We start from the raw sequence: 20,397 nt of genomic DNA, 5'->3' as shown, positions 1-20,397 counted from the left end.
AACACAGCTATTTTGGAGCCAATGGATTGTGGTTTGACATAAATATTTTTAGAAATGTAGAAACAGAACAAACTTATATATGTCAATACAGTGGAACTCTCTTTTTTAAAAATAGGATCTCTCTTTTTCTCTTTGTCCAGGAGGAAATAAAGATAATGGCGTTTGATCATTAATGGATAGAAAATAACATTGCAGTGATTCTAAGAAAATAATTGTTTAAACATAATGTTCGATAAAACATTCTTTCTACAGTTTAAATATTTAAACAACATACATAAATTGCCATTTAGTATTGTCCAATAAACTATCAAATGTTTAAATGCATATTTTTTTTTAAAAAAGAACCCAAACTACAGATGTAGGTAAACGGCCATATTCTCAACCTAGGTTAAACATCTGAGAAAATTTACAAGTAAAGATAAAAGAAATACATATTCCTCACAAATTAAAACTAATGCAAGATTACAAACACTATGTTTACCATCAGATTTTGGGTTCTTTGTCCCTCCCCCCTTTTAGGTGATCAAAGCTATCATTTGAATATAAACAGATATTAGACATTTGAAAAACAAGATTAACACTGGAAAATAATTTCATTAACAAAAAAATCAATTAGTGCTTCTGGTCTTTCTGAGTAGGCAGTGCCGCCAGAGCTAAGTAGCTTAGAATCAATCTGAAAAGTCTAAGTTAAAATACTGCAATCATTTATAATGTTCACATGGAAAAAAACAGATGTTTCAAACAATTATACATATTTCCATAGAACAGCTGCTTGTTTGTTTTATAAACAATAATTTAAAAACTATGTATTTGTCTGATATATGTGCAACATATAAAATGTGAAATGTGACATATTTGGTACAACAGTGTAGGAAACAAATCTTAAAAACAAACCTCCTACATTAATCAAATGTATATAATTACCTTGTAAATCAACACAGTTTTTAAAAAAGTAAACATTAAAATCTGTTTTGTCCATATATATGTATGTGTATATATAATATGTATATAGCTGTATTAAAGATATCTTCATAGTTCTGTGACATAAAATAAGCTTTTAAAGAAAAAAAGGTTAAAAGAACTAGTTTCTTTCTCTGTGCTGTAATCCGGTTACAACTTCTTAAACCTGATTTTAAAAATACGGCAACAGTAACAATGGATTAAACTGAAGCTCTCTCTACATTTTGTTCAGTATTTTCCTAGTCATCTAGATTAAAGTCACTTATTAGTTTTTTCAATGACTCAGTTTCAATTATCCCATTTTGAGTTAAATTAGAATATCTTGCTATCTTTTCACCTATAGACCCATTTCTTTAATTGGGAAGAAGTTATTTCATAACAAGTTCTTATTTTTGGTAACCTGATTGTAAATCTGAAAGCTTAATCACTTGGTGTAAATTCAATTATAGACATCAGTGTCACATAGTTTCAAGTCTGATGTGGCAAAATTTAGGCACTTTTGCAAAGGCTTTATTTTAAAAAATATCCTCTCTCTTTGTAAAATAACATAGTCAAGACTTTGTTTGGGGTATGGAAACCATACTGTGCAAAGGTTTAATTTAGTTCTAGAATGCCACGATTCCAGTACAGCTTCTCCGCACCTGCCCAAAATCAGCTCGTGTGCATCTCCGCAATTTGTGCTTTGCCTTGGAGCTTTTAACGGGTGATGTTCAGGAATACAGGGTTCTGCTTTCACATCACCTCCTTTGCCTTGGCATCAACTGCCTAGTAGAGAAGTGAGCTTTTTAAGAGAGTACAAAGTGGTCAAAGGGTTAAAAGTCAAGTCTGCAGTTGGTGAAGATTGGCCAAGATCCAAAGGGTGACTGGGGTGGGCACCCAAGGGCTTGCACGTGCTCAGCGGGGCCTCTGATTCCCCCCCCCCACTTTCTTTGAGCAGGAGAACCCGCTTTGCCAACTCATCTACAGCTTTGGGAACCCTCCACAATTTCCGAAGCAGTTTGCCCTGCGAAGTGGCAGGGGCCCTCGCCCACGTGGAGCTAGTTAGCTGGTTCTCTGGACCTTGGGCTTAGTGGCCAATGCAAATCATTTATTGCTAACATTGATTAAGATTCATAAAGTTGTGAACCCTACAATAATATATGAATAGGACTACTTACATTAGCTATAATCATGGCGGTAAGACGATATTTCTAAGAAGTAAACGGTGCTGTATAAAACCTTTAAAAGTAAAATGTTACCCTTTTTTAAGTCTTGAACCATCACAGCTGGCATCAGATAGTTAACTAGATTAGTTTGGAATATACTAAGCATACCATATTTAATATTCATTTTATGATATAGCAGCACTAGCTCTTTAGTGTTTTTGTGATTTGTCCAGACGAACAAACTCTTTACTCAGCATGCAGTTTGTGGCAATTCTATTGAAGAGACAGGGTAGTATGTACAGTAACAATGCTTTGCTGTCCTCATCGAGGCCTCTTGACATTCCATCCCATTCCTGTTGACTATTTCAGGATTATCTGTTAGAAGAAAAGAAAAAGCAACAACAACATTGTTGGGTGTGCTATTCAATTCTGATGAAGTGACTATTCCCCTCCCCCCTTTTATGTTGCCTCAGAATGAAAGCACACAGATGATGCACTTAATGTTCTTATGGACTAAACTTGCATAGTATATGAGCCCTTTAAGAGTAACGGTGCTCATTTGTTACAATGGTGTGTGCTCCCAATAATTTCCTGGACATGCAATACAGTCGTACCTTGGATCCCGAATGCCTTGCGAGTCGGAACGTTTTGGCTCCTGAACGCCACAAACCCGGAAATGAGCGTTCCGGTTGCAAACATTCTTTGGAACCCGAACGTCTGACGCAACTTTTGATTGGCTGCAGGAGCTTCCTGAAGCCAATCAGAAACTGCGCCTTGGTTTCCAAACGTTTTGGAAGTTGAACGGACTTCTGGAATGGATTCAGTTTGACTTTTGAGGTAGCACTGTATTAGGAAACTCATCATTGTGCCCTCAGCTGTGCCTTTGCCCTCCGTCTTGACAGATGTTGCTGAAAGCTGGGAACACTCAGGCTGCCATCTCTCTGAATGGCGCCAGCCTAGCACCACGCTGACCTGGGGTGCTCCTGTGCCAAACCATTATTTATTCCTCAGGCACTTTCCCCTATGCTGTTGCCTTTAGAACCAGAGACTAACCTGGGAAGGGAGATGTACCCATGAATATTTGCCCAATATGTCACCTAGGATGCAGCTATACAGTTTCAAATAAAACATTGTAAGAGTGTTTTAAGTGCAATATACAATGTGACACTAGATGGTGATGGTGAGCCTTATGGAAAATTCAATGGACAGTGGAACCTCGGTTGTCGAGCGTAATCCATTCCGGAAGACTATTCGACTTCTGAGACGCTCAAAAACCGAGGTTCCACTGTATTATTTTTTTTAAAGCTTAAAAAGAAACCATTTTCAGAACGTGTTTTTAAAATGTGTGTGTAGTAAGAAACAAGAAATCCACAAATACTGAAAAGTAGTCTCCAATTAGGGAATGTACTTCAAGCTTGCCATCAGACGCTGTCAGGCTGAATAAAAGGGAAAACACCTCCAGGTAATTGGGCAAGGAAGAATTGGTGGCTTTTTTCTTTCAGGGTCACAAATTATTAATTTAAGCACCGTAAGGCTAATGAAATGGGCTAGTAATTTTTGTGGACTTATTTACAAGGCTGATTTATTATTAAAACTAAACTGCTTGAAGCAGGAGCTGCTTGCCTGGTGGGGTGGAGCTGCAGCAATAGCCTTCAGGCAACAGTGTTGCTGCTATTCAGCAACCGCTAAATGGGCACCTCAGCAGGAACGCTGCATTGGCTCTGCCAGTGCACCCATGCAGCTGCCCTTCTTGGAGAGTAGCAAAGATGCTGCTGCCCGACCCACCAAGTGAGCTGCTTGAAAGTAATTTTCTCTTGGTAGATGCTTGAGGCCTCAACTCCCAAATTCTAGCACAGGCTCCCACTTACGCAGAAGTTACGTTCTGGGCCTTCACATGTGTCAGTGAAATGCACATTAAGTGGGGAACACCCTGAAGAGTCCTAGCGGCTTGCAAGGAGACACTGCCCGGAGCCTGAAGAGGATGTCCTCTTTGGGCTCCAGGGAGGGTCTCCTTGCAACCCAGAGGGGGAGCGGGGCTTTGTTGAGGCTGCTCAGTCTCCCTGCCTAACAGCTGACGTGGGGTAGCGCAGCAGCCGCTTCCCCGCACATCAGATGAGCATCTCAACAAAGCCCCACTGTTCCTCCAGCTCACAAGGAGACCCTCCCAGGAGACCAAAGAGGACATCATCTCTCGGGGGAGGGTTTTCATGCAAACCAAGAGGATTCTCCAGGGTGCTCCCCACGTCCCGGCACCAGATGTGTGCATGGTCGCGTGCAAGTGGGGAGTTGCCTGTACACTGTTTTCCAGTTAAAGTAGAAGACGTAATATGCATGTGCACACCATAATTTAGCATGCCATGAACAAGTTGCAGCCAGCTTCAGCTTCTCCCTCAATGACCAGATATTCAAAAGCTTCTGCTTCCGCTTTTGATTAACCACAACTTGCCATGTACCGGTAGTTTGGACCCACAATTATAGTAAGCATTAACTATGGTTTGTTTCAACAAGCCAGCGTCGGTTAACTATGGTTTGAAGGTAAATATTATCATAGTTAATATTAAATCAGTTTGTCAGCCAGAATGACACAATTATGATTAAGAAAAAGTGACAACTTCCAAATTACCTCTCCCTGATTCAACAGCATCTGCGGACCCAATGTTGAAGAAAACTGCTATGAGAAATGCAATCACTGTGAAGATCTAATTGGGGACACTTTAGGATGTTCTTGGTTGATTTTTAAAGTTCAATGTACAGTCGTACCTTGGAAGTCGAACGGAATCCATTCCGGATGTCCATTCGACTTCTAAAACATTCGAAAACCAAAGCGTGGCTTCTGATTGGCTGCAGGAAGCTCAAAAACCAAGGTACGACTGTATAAGATTTGAATCCTATATCATCACCTGAGGACCACGAGACACTACACCAGCATGGAGCCTACAGTTCCAAAATATGCAGCTGCTACATTTTTCTACATAACTTTCAGAACATATTTCTGATAAAAGGTGGCAGTCTTCATCAGGATGATGGGTGTATTTCATGTTCTCAGGACAAATGGATATATTCCGTATGATATACATGAACTATTAACTACAGTGAAATATTACCTCTGCCCTACAGTCTAAAACTAAAATGCTAAAATACATTACTAAAAACTAATACAAAAAGCCAAAATAAATTAGCCATTAGGAGGCTTATTTCAGCCACATAAAGAATCAACTCCTTTATCAATAAATAGTTGCTGGAGCCAGATACGAGAATATAAAAGACTAGTTACAGACCAAGCTTAAACCACAGGATGGACGATGCATAGAATAAACAAATAATATCTTCAAGTTATTTTATCCAGCTTCCTGCAGATAGTTCTACAGAGTTTCATTTATTTATGGGATGCTTTTCAGAAACATATTTTTCAATCACAACACTATTCTAATAATATTAGAGTGAGAGTACAAGAATCTGAGGCCTTACAGTAATCCACAGGTGTTCTCTGCCGTAGCTTCCTCCTTGCTGTAGCTGCTTCTATCATTTATTTATTCAAACATATTTTGTTTAAAAATTCTGTTTTTAAGACCGAGAAAAGGGCTCCCAGCGCAGCTCACAAATCACTAAAAACTGACAGTCCCTGTCAGCAGCCTTACAAGCTAAACAGACATGACGCAAAAGGGAAATGGATTGAGGGGAGGAATAAATGAACTTTGGTTCAAGTTCATGGTTAGAAGTTGCTCAAATGACTAGCTGGGAATGGAGCAGTGCAGGAGAGGGGGAAACCCCCCACAACTCTTCCTTTCCTCTGCTGCAACTAGGGGAGCAATCTTAATCACAGGAAGCTGGTATGAAGCCAGATCCAAACCCCATTCAGCAGTGGGGCTGCTGCTGGAAGAGGGAAAACGGGCCTTAAAAATAATGTTCTCTGCCGAGTTGCCCGGTCCTGTGACCAAGCGGAACAGGCATAGGATCTGGCCTAATTCATGCCACCATGTCCCTGGAACACCCATTTTGGGGGATTTGTAGCAGCCTCGGTTCAGCCCTGACTGAGCCAGGATGACCACATTACACTGGCTGAGCTGGGGTTGGGGACTTAGCTCTGACTGCATGGGGCATCAACCAGCTAAGCCAGAGATCCACTGCATCCCAGAAGATCTTGCCATGGGATTGCACCCTGCCACTGCTGTAATGTTATGCCCCATACCATTATTTAGAACAAATACCTTTGGTGTTTGGGACGCGGGTGGTGCTGTGGGTTAAACCACAGAGCCTAGGGCTTGCCAATTAGAAGATTGGCGGTTTGAATCCCTGCGACAGGGTGAGCTCCCGTTGCTTGGTCCCTGCTCCTGCCAACCTAGCAGTTTGAAAGCACGTCAAAGTGCAAGCAGATAAATAGGTACCGCTCTGGCAGGAAGGTAAACGGCGTTTCCGTGCGCTGCTCTGGTTCACCAGAAGCGGCTTAGTCATGCTGGCCACATGACCCGGAAGCTGTACGCCGGCTCCCTCGGCCAATAAAGCAAGGTGAGCGCCGCAAGCCCAGAGTCGTCCGCAACTGGACCTAATGGTCAGGGGTCCCTTTACCTTTACCTTTGGTGTTTGGCCACGGTAGAGCAAGAGTGAGGTGACACTGTACTCTTCTGTATACTGCAGCACAAACTAATGCTCACAACTGAATGCAACAAACATGATTACCTGCTTCTCTCATTTAAATCAAAGGGCCGAAATAAAAAAATAATGGTGCATTCGGGGTCATTCCAGGACAGAGATGCTCTTCCCAAAGCTGTATCTGGCCCAGTGAGATCTATTTTGGGACTGCACGCCATATTTTCTAATTCTTCGTCTACTTGAATGAATGGGACTCTCCAAATACATATATTTACACATATTTTTAAAGTATTATCAATGAAAAACTGGCATTTCCTTTGGGAATGACAATCTAGGCACCTCTTTCACAATCAACAGTTCACCTCTACCTGAGGTTACCTGCCCAAGGATCAAAGTGCATTACCTTAAGGGATCATTTGCAAGAGATTATGAAACGTCAAACAATCAGTGTCACAAACTACTTTTCAGTGCCAGAGAATTTTTGCCTCTGGGAGAAGTACCTGAATGCTACACCACAGTACAGGCATGCAAAACCCTTTTGGCTGCACAGGCCAGATCCTTAACAGGCCAAATTTGAAAGGGTTTAAATCCTGCTCGGGAAGGGGTTTGCATTGGAACTGCAGTTAAAACCCAAAGTTATAGCAAGGGGTTTCGTCCAGCTTAGCACTGGGTTTGGCTGCAGCAGCTGCAGAAGCAGACAAGCCCAATGTCTCCTCCATGGCTTCACAGCCTGCAAGCGCAGGCAGGCATCAAAACAAGTCAGTCAGATCACTCAGGCTCTGCTTCTATTTGACTAGAACCCCAAGTCCCACCAGTCAGAATTAGGTGCAACACAGCGACTTGTCCATGTGCATGTGAAATACATAGGGTGGCAGTCAATGCTAGTTCCACTCACAGCTGACTCACTGGATTTAATGGGCATGGCTAGCATAGGTTTATTTATTGCAGTGGGTTTACTCTGCTTGACTTCATTGAATACAACCCATACACATTCCATTGAGGCAAAGGGTGCCCCTGAGCATGTGTTTAGCCAAGAAATTTGTTTTCAGGGCTGGAACTGAGCTCATAGTCATTTCACACCCTAGTTAACTCCTGGTTCCCCCTACATTTTATTCATTTCAGCAGCGTACTTAAGGAAATAAATAAAATGCACTTCTGTTGCTATCGTTAAACAATCAGTTACTGATCTACTGCAAATCTTGCAGAGATCCACCACTAAGGATCCTGATCTATAAAGAATGTGTCTGTTCCTCTTGCTGCTATAGTGTGTAGGTTTCCATGATTAAAAAAACACACAACTGAAATATGGTGGCTGGCCGCGACTGGCGCAGTGGCCGCCTCAATCAGCTGAATACAGTGAACAAGGCAGCTGCTCTACTAATTTAAATCAACCAGAGGAACAAGATCAGGGGTAGGCAACCTAAGGCCCGTGGGCCGGATGCTGCCCAATCACCTCAATCTGGCCCGCGGACGGTCCGGGAGTCAGCGTGTTTTTACACGAGTTTTATTTAAAATGCATCTCTGGGTTATTTGTGGGGCCTGCCTGGTGTTTTTACATGAGTAGAATGTGTGCTTTTATTTAAAATGCATCTCTGGGTTATTTGTGGGGCATAGGAATTCGTTCATTTTTTTTTTTCAAAATATAGTCCGGCCCCCGACAAGGTCTGAAGGATGGTGGACCGGCCCATGGCTGAAAAAGGTTGCTGACCCCTGAACAAGATAGTATAACTTAAATCAACTTAAGAAAAGGTATAGTTTGAAATGGTAGCAAATTCTGGTTTGGAAGCATATGCTGACTTATTCATCTGGCTATTATTTTTGATTGAATTAATAGAAAATAGAAGTGACATCTCCCCATTATCAACCCGCATAGCCAACTTCAATTTGTGTTTGCAAATGTCGATCTCACGATAAGGAAGCTGGCACTGTTTTTTGTTTTTTTATTTTGTTAGGTTGCAAAGCAGAGGAAGAGCAGGAGGTCCATTGCTCTGGCTCTCCCAATGCACTTTAGATTCCACCTCTCGGCCAACTGTTTCCATCCCAAAAAGTTCTTAGAACTCTGAGACTTTTAAGAGTAGGTTCCTGAGTCTGCTTGGGTCCCCTTTCCCCCTCAATTTCTTCTTCCATTGATGTCATGCCTTTTAGATTAAGGAACAGACTGTGCTCCTTTTATTATTGATCTGTAAGCTGCTCTGGGAACATTTTTGGCAGAATAGCAGGGCAAATAGCAGCACTGCATTAAAAAGTAATAAATATGTATGTATGCATTTACTGTAGTTCTCAAGCCCGGCAACCGATTTTCCTTCTCACTTTCATAATTAGCACAAAAGGAGTGGGAATAGAGAACGTTTTCAGGAGGAGCCATAACTCACTACCAGAGCCCAGCTAGTCCAGCATCCTGTTCTCACAGTGGCCAACCAGATGCCTATGGGAAGCCTGTTAACAGGACATGAGCACAACATTACCGTACTTTCATTCCTTATCCCAAGCAACTGATGTTCAGAGCCAAAACTGGAGGTAGTTCGTAGTCATAATGACTAGTAGCCATTGATTCAGCTTCACCGACTGACCCCAGTTCAAGTCCTATGAAAGAGAAACCCCACCTGCTTTCTCCACCCCATGAATAATTTCATATGCTTCTATGACGTTTCCACTCACATGCCTTTTCCCTAAACTGAAAAGCCCCAAATGCTATAAGCTTTCCTCATAGGGGAGCTGCTGCTGCAGCCCACTGACCCCATTGCTCGCCCGTTTCTGAACTTTCCCCAGCTGAACAGAGTCTTCCATGTACAAAATATATCTGTAGATAGGTAGTTTTACATGCCGAAGGTCCCAGGTTCCATCCTTAGCACAGTCTTTGCCCATGGAGGATGCTTTGCTGGCAAAGGAGAGCTGCTGCTGGTCACAACAGAAAGACCTGAGCTAAATGAGCCAGTGGCCTGAATAAGGCAGGTTCATCTGCTGATATTTCTCCTGCCACCAATGTAAGAGTTTTTAAGAAGTCTTGTATGACAATCCTGGTACAGCTCAGAAATCCCTCCATAAATTAAGTTTCATTTCCACCATTAGTATCATTTTCAACATTAACCAGGAGAAAACGTCCAGATTTTTAAAGCAACAAATTGCTCCTCAAACATTTTCTTGAATGTAAAATACTGTTTTTTATTAAAGGCACTAAAACAGCTTTCTATTGAATTGAGAAGATACTGTATTCCAAAAAGTTAATGGTTTGAGGAAAGAATTATTTTGACTTCCTCATATACCCATCCGTCCCCATGTCCAACCAGAGTAATTCCTTCCCACCCTACATTTTGGAGCCATCAACTTTCGGCTTCCTTCTGGCGTAGTGCAATAAATGAACAAATATCACCTGCGCAGAAGTGGTGTGAGTGGAAGAAGAAAAGTAGCACAAGGTACAGTGGTTGGCAAGAAGCTGTTCAGCTGATTGTTGCTACAGGTGGAATTGCCAAGTGGGACTGAACAGCTGACATGCTCAGATTTCAGGACACTGACTAGGATACAAATAGCACAACTGTGTGTGTGGTTAGGTCTTCTACCTTCTGCTTCAGATAATTCATGGCACTATTAGGCTCACGGGAAGGTGCCATCAAGGCTATTGGTCCATTGGGTCAGTATGGTCACTGGCAGCAGCTCTCCACTCGAGGGTTTTAGGCGGGAGTCTTCCAGCAGAAGCTGAATATGCCAGGGACTGAACTTGGGACCTTCTACTAAACATGTGCCACATTGTGGAGTTATTGCTGTTTCCCTAATATTTAACATTTGCATAGCAACCAAAGAGTTCAGAGCCTACACCTGCATTACCACAACCCTGTAAGGTAGGTCAGCAGTATTATCCCCCCCAACTGCTGATAGGGGATTGATGGTTCTGATGAAAATGCATGGTATTTATTCAGAGGTACCAATCTTGCATCAACAAATAACAGAAATAAGAACGAATTTTGGCCACTTGTGAAAGGTTTTTGATTAGTCCTGAGATTTACAACTCGTTATTCTACTAATTTTCTAGACATTTATCATAATGGTTGTGTGTGTGTTACTGTTATGGACTGTTGAGGGGACAGTCTTTGGGTAACAAGTTGTTTTAAGGAGGATTTATAGTCTCTAGTTTTAATGTACAGCAATTCACATACGTGCCCAGAGTGGCATACACTGAGCCTATGCAGACAACAAGTTTGCCACACATACTACCACATTGGCTGCTGATGTGTGGCAGTGTTGATACAGATTGCAGGATACCATGGGCTGCTCTACATAGACTCAGTGATGTTTAGATGCACGCATCCTGTTTTGCAGAGGGTGGGAATAGATTACCCTCAGGGTCCCTTCCAACTCTACGATTCTATATGTAATTGTGATCTATTAAGTCTATCTTGAGTTTTGGGATTTTTTAAAAGTTTTTTTTTTTAACTTTTTTCTTAAGAGACTATGAAGATGCCTTTTCAGAGTTCATATATTAAATGCTGAATAGGTCACAGTCTGCATGTTGCAGAAAACTGAAATGGAAATTATGTTTAGTGGCTGAAAGTGCTGTGAATAGGATGCTAAACACAGAGCTTCCTTTTAATGAAATGGCTTTTTAAAGCAATCCTTTGCATGTGAGTGGCATAGCAGGTAAATATGATGATAAAGTACATTCTAGAATGTAGATATCTTACAGAAACTCACAAGATTGCACTTACTGGAAACAATGTTATTTTTTCCTACAAGTTACATAAAAAATTGAACTGAACAATTCTTATGTTTGTGTGGTGCATTCTGGACAGTTTGCTCATCAAAGCCATCACTGTGTTATTCAGAAGGCATTTACATGCTCCAAGTTATAATGTTTAACCCTCAACTCTCCACTACTACTTGGTGAATTTATTTTTACATTTGCAAACTAAAAAAAGGATCCAGAGTAAGTTCAGGGAGTGAGACACTCCATCCCAAATTACTGAAATTAAAAATCAGCCATGCTAGCACTCCCTTATTAGGATAGTTACACAAATTTTTCCTATAACTTAAAACATGACCTGTTACTGATAAAATTTTAATCAAAATACTGCTTCAAACCTGAAACTGAAGAATACAAATGAAGTCTCTGGCATTTCATGAAAGTTCACTTTCAGATAGGCAATGGTGTTTCACACTTCTTAAAGTAGCGCTATCGCATATTGGAAGGCAAGTATTAACTTTGAATTTGTGGCTGCAGCTGATGGAAAAGCACCTTTACCGAAAAACAACCTGCTTTGCACAATTCTGTCTTGAGACAAGTTTTAAGTGCTGGAAAGCAATGTGGCATGTGGAAAATTAAGAATAAAAAGGGCATGCGAAATACGCATTAATGAGTTTAATGACCGTGTGCTGCAAAACTATTGGGCAGCCATGTAAAATGGCATCTTTAACAAGAAGGAAATAAAGAAGTCCTAAATCGTTCTAGGCAGCCTAGTAGGTGGGTGCTTTTTCTACGGCTGACAAAATCCACATCCTACAGAGAACATAGCTTTTTACCTTTGGCAGTAGGCTATATATCGTGGTATGGGTGCTTCAAACACGGGTTTATGTTGCATCTGATCGGGGGGGGGGAGGTGGGGGGCACAGAGCTAGGACATGTCTGGTTTAGTCTGGCCTGCCTGTTGTGCTGCCTGCTTTCTGGCTCACCCCCCCCCCCACCCGCCTCCAAAAACACTTCACTGCAGAGCACATTAGATGGCACAGTCTTCTGTAGCTTGGACTTGACTTGTGACGCACTGACGACAGTGCTTGGCTACTGTTGCTCTGTACAAGATTGTTTAGATTTTAATAATGGTCTGCCAGCTTTTGCAACATGCTCCTGTCAGCCGCCGTAGTGCTAAGTGCTTTCCCATTAAGACATTCGTGGTTATGTATGTACTATTTATTTTAAAGGTAATGGGACCCCTGACCATTAGGTCCAGTTGTGTCCGACTTTGGTGTTGCGGTGCTCATCTCGCGTTGCTGGCCGATGGAGCTGGCGTAAAGCTTCCGGGTCATGTGGCCAGCATGACTGTTTATTTTAAACTGTGTTTAATGCTGCATTTTAAATGGCTGAATCCTGGCCTGAGACCTTATGGCGGGTTGTTGTTATATTGGTAGCACCTTTCCAAGTATTGCGTTTGTGCTCATAATGTACCATTCTATAACCTCCATGCCATTACGTTCCCAAGTATAGCCTAGATCAGGCATAGGCAAACTCAGCCCTCCAGATGTTTTTGGCCTACAACTCCCATGAACGCTAGCTAGCAGGACCAGCAGTCAGGGATGATGGGAATTGTAGTCTCAAAACATCTGGAGGGCTGAGATTGAGGAAGCCTGGCCTAGATCATATAGAGGAGGGCGAAAGGTTGTTTTCTGCTGCTCCAGAGAAGCGGACACGGGGCAATGGATTCAAACTACAAGAAAGAAGATTCCACCTAAACATTAGGAAGAACTTGCTGACAGTAAGAGCTGTCCGACAGTGGAATTTGCTGCCAAGGAGTGTGGTGGAGTCTCCTTCTTTGGAGGTCTTTAAGCGGAGGCTTGACAGCCATCTGTCAGGAATGCTTTGATGGTGTTTCCTGCTTGGCAGGGTGTTGGACTGGATGGCCCTTGTGGTCTCTTCCAACTCTATGATTCTATGATCATCGAGGCTTGTGGCAGATATATGAACCAACCCCAGGTATGTAGAAGCAAGCATAAGCTATGTTCAAGATAGGAAAGTGTGTCAGAGGCAGCTTAGATATCAGGGCCAGGGCTTAAAGAGATAAATAGCTGTGCCTTTGAGATTGGTGCTAGTGGACTGGAGTAGTCTCTGAGTAAAAGGGCTAGTAAAAAATACTGTGTGTATGTGTATTATCTACCAGCATTTTAGATTGCTTTTTCTCTTGTTTTTATATTTGGTTTACTGTTCGTTTTGTAAGTCACTTCGAGTCTCTTTTGTAAAAACAAAGCAACTAATGCAATCCAAATCAGGGTGTTCACTGCAGAAAGATGCCTTAAAAAAAACAAAGGGCTCCAGGTGATATGAACAAATAAATTAAACTCCAAGGAAAAGATAACAGCGATCCCATTGAGAGTACCACTATCTGACCTGGGGTGGTGAGGGAGGGTGTATTTCTTCATTCTCTCAAATATGGTGATCAATCAAATTCTGAGTGTAAGCAAAAAAGGCTGATTCATAATCCATATCCATGCATGTGTGAAATGGCTATCACATATCAAACACTGCAATATAACTTTCCTGTCAATGCACACGGATTTCAGAAAAAAATATGCTTTTAAAAGAGAAGCACTGTTCATAGTCAGGTAGTCAAGTCAGCTGTGCATGTCTTTGCTTTGCTAAACAAACCAACCAACCATGCCTGTTCATTTTGCTATAGGGGGTGGTGAATTCTACTTTTTTCACTAAATGAAGCATACAGGCCCATTTTTACCCCTCCACACTCCAAACAAAAAAGAGAGAGAAGCACTAAATACAAAAGAGCAAAAGAGAGAGGAAAGCTCAGGATAGTACAGAAAAATAGCGGGACGTTTAATAAAAGAGTAAGTTGTTCAAGATAGATTGGGAGACTCTTGTGTGCCTAAGGATTTTTTGTTCCTGTTTTGAAAACATTTAGGGAAGGCAGGGAGGTGAATATACCATATAGATGTAGGTGAGCTCCATACCTCTGTGCTGTGTGGAGTCAGCCTTAAACTGTTGCTTTCATCTACCCTCTTACTGCTTCTGCTTTCTCCCACTGCTCTATACACTAGGCAGATTTGAAGGACCGTGTATGAAGAAAGCAATAATATGGGGCGCATAGTGTAGAGCTTCCCAAACTCTGTCGCGACACATTAGTGTGTCGGCTGCAGTGTGTAGGTGTGTCGCTCCTTCTGGGGGCTGGAAAGGGGTTAGTTTAACCTCCGTTTTCCAATTAAACTGAATTACTGTATCGCAAAAGGATGCATGTCTAAAAAGTGTGTCAATAACATGAGGTTTGGAAAGCTCTGGTATAGTGCCTGAAGGCTTGAGCGGACTTGCTCATTTAATATTTTGGTTGAAATCTGGCCATTTTACCAAAAGCAAAAAAATAACAATATAATGTGTCTGCCTAACATCTGCCACATCTGTTTTGGCTTAGACAAATTGTGCTTAGACAGCTCTGAAGTTCATTATTAGCACAACTGATGCGCACATTTTGCCTGTGAATGTGAATATACAAGCATGCATACAGATAAATTATAGAAGCACAATTAGAACAGTACAGTGGTATCTTGGTTTAAGAACAGCCCTGTTTACAAATGATTCGGTTTACGAACTCCGCAAAACCGGAAGAAGTTGTCCCGGTTTGCGAACTTTACCTCGGTCTAAGAATGGAATCCGAACGGTGGATGGGCACTGGCAGCAGGAGGCCTTATTAGGGAAAGCACGCCTCGGTTTAAGAACGGTTTCAGTTTAAGAACGGACTTCCGGAACAGATTAAGTTCATAAACTGAGGTACCACTGTAGGTGTAAAATTCCTGGGGGGAAAGCGAGGCAGCACTCCCTGAGTAAGGCGGCAAGCCAGCTGCAGGTGTGCATGCAGGAAGCAGATTATATCATCCTATTCTGGTCAGCCATCAAGCCTGGTCTTAGCACTGAAACAACCTTAGTTGCCCTGACCGATGAGAGTGATTGAAATGTGACCCTGTTGGCTCACTTTGCTCTCTTAGTGGCTTTCGACACCACTTCTGGAATGACTCAAGAGTGGAAGTGAAGAGCACTGCATTGGAACCTGCTCTAGAAGGAGCTGCTCTACCCTTTAAGGAGCAGGTTTGTAGCCTGGGGGTACTCTTGGATTACTGTCAATGGAGCCCCTGGTTGCTACGAGAGCTGATGCCCAGCTTAGGCTTGTTTGGCAGCTGTGGCTGTTCTTGGACTTGGGATAGCCTGGCCTCAGTAGCCATCTCCAGCTCGGGCCACTCCAATGTACTTTATGGCAGGTTGCCCTTGAAGAAAGCATGGGAGCTTCAGCTAGTGAGAAAGTGGCTTTCAGGTTGGTGAAAGTACTGCACCGACTCTCTGTGAATTACCAGGGCCAATTCAAGGTGATGTACTGATGCACAGAGCTCTAAATGTCTTGGGATCCAAGAGCCTACACCAGGGGTTGGCAAGGTTTACCGGCCATGGGCCGAATCACTCCTACGGAGATCGTCCGTGGGCCGGACTGGCGCAGTGGGATGCTAGAAATTGCGTCTGTGCGTGTCCGTGGCGTTGGAAATTGCTTCTGCGCATGTCCAGATGTCAAAAATCGCACCTGCGCAGAAGTGATTTCCAGTATCTGCACATGTGCAGACGCAATTTCCCGCGCTGCGCTGGTTTAGCGCAGAGAGCGGGGGACTTGCCAAGTGGGCGGCTCGGTTCAGGGGCGGCTTGTGGGCCGGTAAAACGGTCTTTGTGGGCCGCATCTGGCCCATGGGCCGCACGTTGCTGACCCCTGGCCTACATGATATCCTCCCCCAACACACACAAATCAACCATCTTGGGCTTTATGGTGGACAAGGGAGGTACTGGTGCTGCTACTGTTGTCTGGCTGCTGCTGATTTGACACAGGGCCTTCTTGGTAGTTGTTCTCCGATGATGGAATACCCTTTCAGATATATGTCTCCTCCCTTATTAACATTTAGGCAGAACTTAAAAAACATTTCTCTACACCCAGCATTTGATGGATACTTGGTTCTCCTTTTTATGTATTCCTTTTTCTGTTTTGTTGTTTGGTACCCTGGGTGACTTTAGGAGGAAGGGCAGGAAAATATAGATAGATAGATAGATAGATAGATAGATAGATAGATAGATCCTCTAGCTGTTATTGCAGCTGACTTTGTCCTTTTGAAGTTTGTTTCAGCCTTAAGAAAAAGACTAGTTATTTATACTTACTGTGTGGAGAAAAGGTAGTTAGCATTTAAAAACTGATTTAACACATTACCCCCCGCCCCACAATTCCAAAAGTTAATTGGATCATTCCAATAGATCACCACTAAAATGAATGTATATGAGTTGGGTTAATTACACAGTGTTAGAAACAAAAAACAAACAGTGCAACATTAGACATAGCTATACCATTATTTGCAATAAATGTTAACTCTAAATAAGTGCAACCTGTCCACAAATACTTGCTAAAGGACTACTTCAAAATAAAGTTTGATGGGTAAAAACATGAAGAAAAAAATTCTCCAGGAGAATTTTTTTTTTAATAAGTACCAGCACTCATTTAGAGTTTGGGATTTGTGAAAGAAAGCTTTAAAAGGAGCAAACCTGATTGGCTGTGGCTGTTGCGGCGAAGGGGACACTTGTTGCAGGAGTTGTTGCTGCAGAGACAGTGGCGGACGTAGCGCTGTGCATCATGGGTACTTTCAGGAGGGGAGCCATGGAAGCAATGAACAGGAGTGTGTAGCATTATGGCAATGGCAGTGGAATTTTGGCATGGTGAATATCAGAGCAGCAGCAAGCCATCATGGGTTAAACCAGCAGATGGCATGCAATCACAATGCAAAGCAAGAAAGCGTGGCAGAGAAATAAAACAAAAGGGAAAATAGCTTATTACAGGTACAATTTAAAGGAAGTATGTCACAGTTATCAACGATTCCCAGAAAAGAAAAGAATTATTAATTTGTTGTTTTGGTATTTTTTTATTTAATAATGCTTTCATGAAAATGGCCAGTTCATTTATGGAAAAGCTGGTGTGCTTCCCCCCTAAAATAACAAAGGTATCCTAGTAGGGGTTTTCTATCAAAGTTTAAAAGCCAAGGATGATATCCAGTGATGTCAGCCCCCAGACTTCCCCTTCCTACCCTCTTCTCTTCAGCGCCTGTCCCCCCCCCCAGTGCTCCCCAAATCTGCTCTGGAAGGTTATGGACCCTCAAGAGCAGATAGCGGGCACAGGGGGGTGGCAGGGAGTGGGGTCCAGGAGAAGATGGGAAAGTCCCGTCACATTCATTAGGTACCACCCCAAATATGACAGAACTACTGGTATTTGGAATTCATATTTTTTAACAAACAAACAAACCTAGTTTTCTAAAAATCACAATTGACTGGCTCTGAAGGTGCTCCTGAGCAGACAGCAGACAACTTTATCTGCAGAAGGAAGGTTATTCCTCTTCCTGCCTAAGAGGAGTTTCCCCTTCCTGCCTAAGGCTGTTCCAGAAGAGTCCCTAACCCTCCAGAGGGACTTTTCTAGAGGAGTACAGGAGGAATGCATTAAGAATGAGAAGAAGAAGAGTTTGGATTTGATATCCCGCTTTATCACTACCCGAAGGAGTCTCAAAGCGGCTAACATTCTCCTTTCCCTTCCTCCCCCACAACAAACACTCTGTGAGGTGAGTGGGGCTGAGAGACTTCAGAGAAGTGTGACTAGCCCAAGGTCACCCAGCAGCTGCATGTGGAGGAGCGGAGATACAAACCCGGTTCACCACATTACGAGTCTACCGCTCTTAACCACTACACCACACTGGTGTGGAAAAGCTCCGTTTCCTTACATTTCTCAAACCCTCTGCCTACCAAACTTTGCTGTTGCTGTCCTGGAAATTACGATCCTAGAAACTTTGGGGCCGATCTGCTCTCACCTTCTGTCTGCCTGCACACATGTGACAATGTTCTGACAGCTGCTTCTTGTCATCTTCACCAAAACCTGCTCTTATATTTGAACAGCTGGTACTAAAATCCTTAGGCAAGCCTGTGATCATATTACTCTTAAACTACTGCATTCACCTCTGTGTCCATTTTTGTCACCTCTTTCCACTTTGGAAAGAGAGAAATCTTCCAAAATACAGGTGAAACTCGAAAAAATTAGAATATCATGGAAAGATTCGTTTCTTTCAGTAATTCAACTTAAAAGGTGAAACTAATATATGAGATAGACTCATGACATGCAAAGCGAGATATATCAAGCCTTTATTTGTTATAATTGTGATGATTATAGCGTACAGCTGATGAGAACCCCAAATTAACAATGTCAACTTTGGGGTTTTCATCAGCTGTGCGCCATAATCATCACAATTATAACAAACAAAGGCTTGACATATCTCGCTTTGCGTGTCATGAGTCTATCTCATATATTAAACTCCAGTAGCTAATGAAAACAATTGCTTACATAAATGGACTTTTCCATGATATTCTAATTTTTTTGAGTTTCACCTCTAAGTGCTCCTCCCAGGTGTTATGACCACATCCTTACTCTGTGTTAGGCTAAAAAAACCCACACACACTTGAGAGGAAGCCCCACAGAATATAGTGGAACACATTACCCCTAACTGCATTTAGGATTGTGATCCCTGAAGTAACCCTCTGTCATTTTCTATTGCCACCTCTGTCCCCCAATATCTGGCTCAGGAGCAATACTGGTCATGTGGTTCTTGCTCAACTTCTGTTCCCATCAATTTTGTCCTGCAGCCTTTTTTGCTTGCAGCTCTCAGCTGCAATGTTTCTTCAGGGTATTGCAAAAATGCACGCACAGTGTGCAAAGCCTTGCTTTCTGGGGCTTCCTAACACACTCCCTTGCCTATTTCTACTTCCAGTCCTGGCAGGGTCCTCTAGCTGCCTTGTTCTCTCACTCCTCAAACCTTCTTCACCTCCCCTCTTTTATGTCCCTCAAACACCTTACTTGCACTTAACTACTGCCTTCCATCCATCTATCTATTTAAAGTCAGGGTTTGGATGATTTAATCTTATTATGGAGACACACATTTTAGCTACATGAAAGATGCAGCACTGCAATCCACTAGCACCATATGCATGGACAGCTGCTTATGCAGAAAACTGGCAATCACTGGCCATAGATTGAGACTAATATAAAACTTGAGGTTTAGCAAACGGAATGAGTTTATACTATCACACCGAAATAGGAAAGGTACGATTATGAAAATGGAACAAACTTAATTCTGGTTTCTTATATCAAGCTTACATGTTTTGTCTTTTGAAAAGACAAGTGATACTCATTCACTCCTTTTGATGGAAAGGTAAAGGGACCCCTGACCATTAGGTCCAGTCGTGTCCGACTCGGGGGTTGTGGCACTCATCTTGCGTTACTGGCAGAGGGAGTCGGCATACAACTTCCGGGTCATGTGGCCAGCATGACTAAGCCGCTTCTGGTGAACCAGAACAGCGCACAGAAACACCATTTACCTTCCCGCTGGAGCGGTACCTATTTATCTACTTGCACTTTGACGTGCTTTTCAACTGCTAGGTTGGCAGGAGCTGGGACCGAGCAACGGGAGCTCACCCCGTCGTGGGGATTCGAACCGCCGACCTTCTGATCAGCAAGCCCTAGGCTCTGTGGTTTAACCCACAGCGCCACCCGCGTCCCTTCCTTTAGATGTATCCTTTTGCTATTTATGACTCTCGGGCGAAATGTGATTTATTTCACTGTCTGTAACCATTTTCTTAGGGAGCTATCCTACACGAGAAACTGGCATAAAGAAAGCTGGTGCGAGTTAAGCTGTTCAGCAGCTGAGCCAACCTTACCTGGGCAGAGGGGAAACAGGCCTTTAAAATGGGGTTTGAGATACGTCACCTTTTTCGTTAGCTTAATTTATGCTGGGTTGTCCAGTCCCATGACTGAACTGAACAGGGCTTAGGAGTCAGTCTAATTGCCCCCTCCTTGGTCCTGCTCCCAGAACCCCTCTTGTTCAAAGCTTTTGCCAGCTTCAGATCCAGCTGAGACCTGGCTAAGTCAAGGATGAGGGAATTAGG

General features: G+C 42.7%; 1 protein-coding gene across 11 annotated transcripts in view; it reads right to left on the bottom strand.

Moving 5' to 3' along the window:
• Positions 1-2,199: 2,199 nt before the first annotated feature.
• MBNL2 (muscleblind like splicing regulator 2) overlaps positions 2,200-20,397 on the bottom strand; it is a 72,984-nt gene continuing 54,786 nt past the window's right edge. For 8 of the 11 annotated variants that reach the window (XM_033147900.1, XM_033147899.1, XM_033147904.1 and 5 more), the window contains 2 exons: positions 16,966-17,060; positions 2,200-2,480 (listed from right to left, as the gene is read on the bottom strand). In XM_033147900.1, coding sequence (XP_033003791.1) covers positions 2,466-2,480; positions 16,966-17,060 — 110 coding nt within the window. In that variant the 3' untranslated portion in view covers positions 2,200-2,465. The remainder of the gene's footprint in view (positions 2,481-16,965; positions 17,061-20,397) is intronic. The other 3 variants (XM_033147902.1, XM_033147905.1, XM_033147909.1) reach the window with 1 other exon arrangement.

This window comes from Lacerta agilis, chromosome 4 (assembly GCF_009819535.1).
Source record: "Lacerta agilis isolate rLacAgi1 chromosome 4, rLacAgi1.pri, whole genome shotgun sequence".
Classification (NCBI taxonomy): Eukaryota; Metazoa; Chordata; class Lepidosauria; order Squamata; family Lacertidae; genus Lacerta; species Lacerta agilis.
The sequence above is the reverse complement of the archived record's forward strand: the minus strand, read 5'-3'. Positions and strand labels throughout refer to the sequence as shown.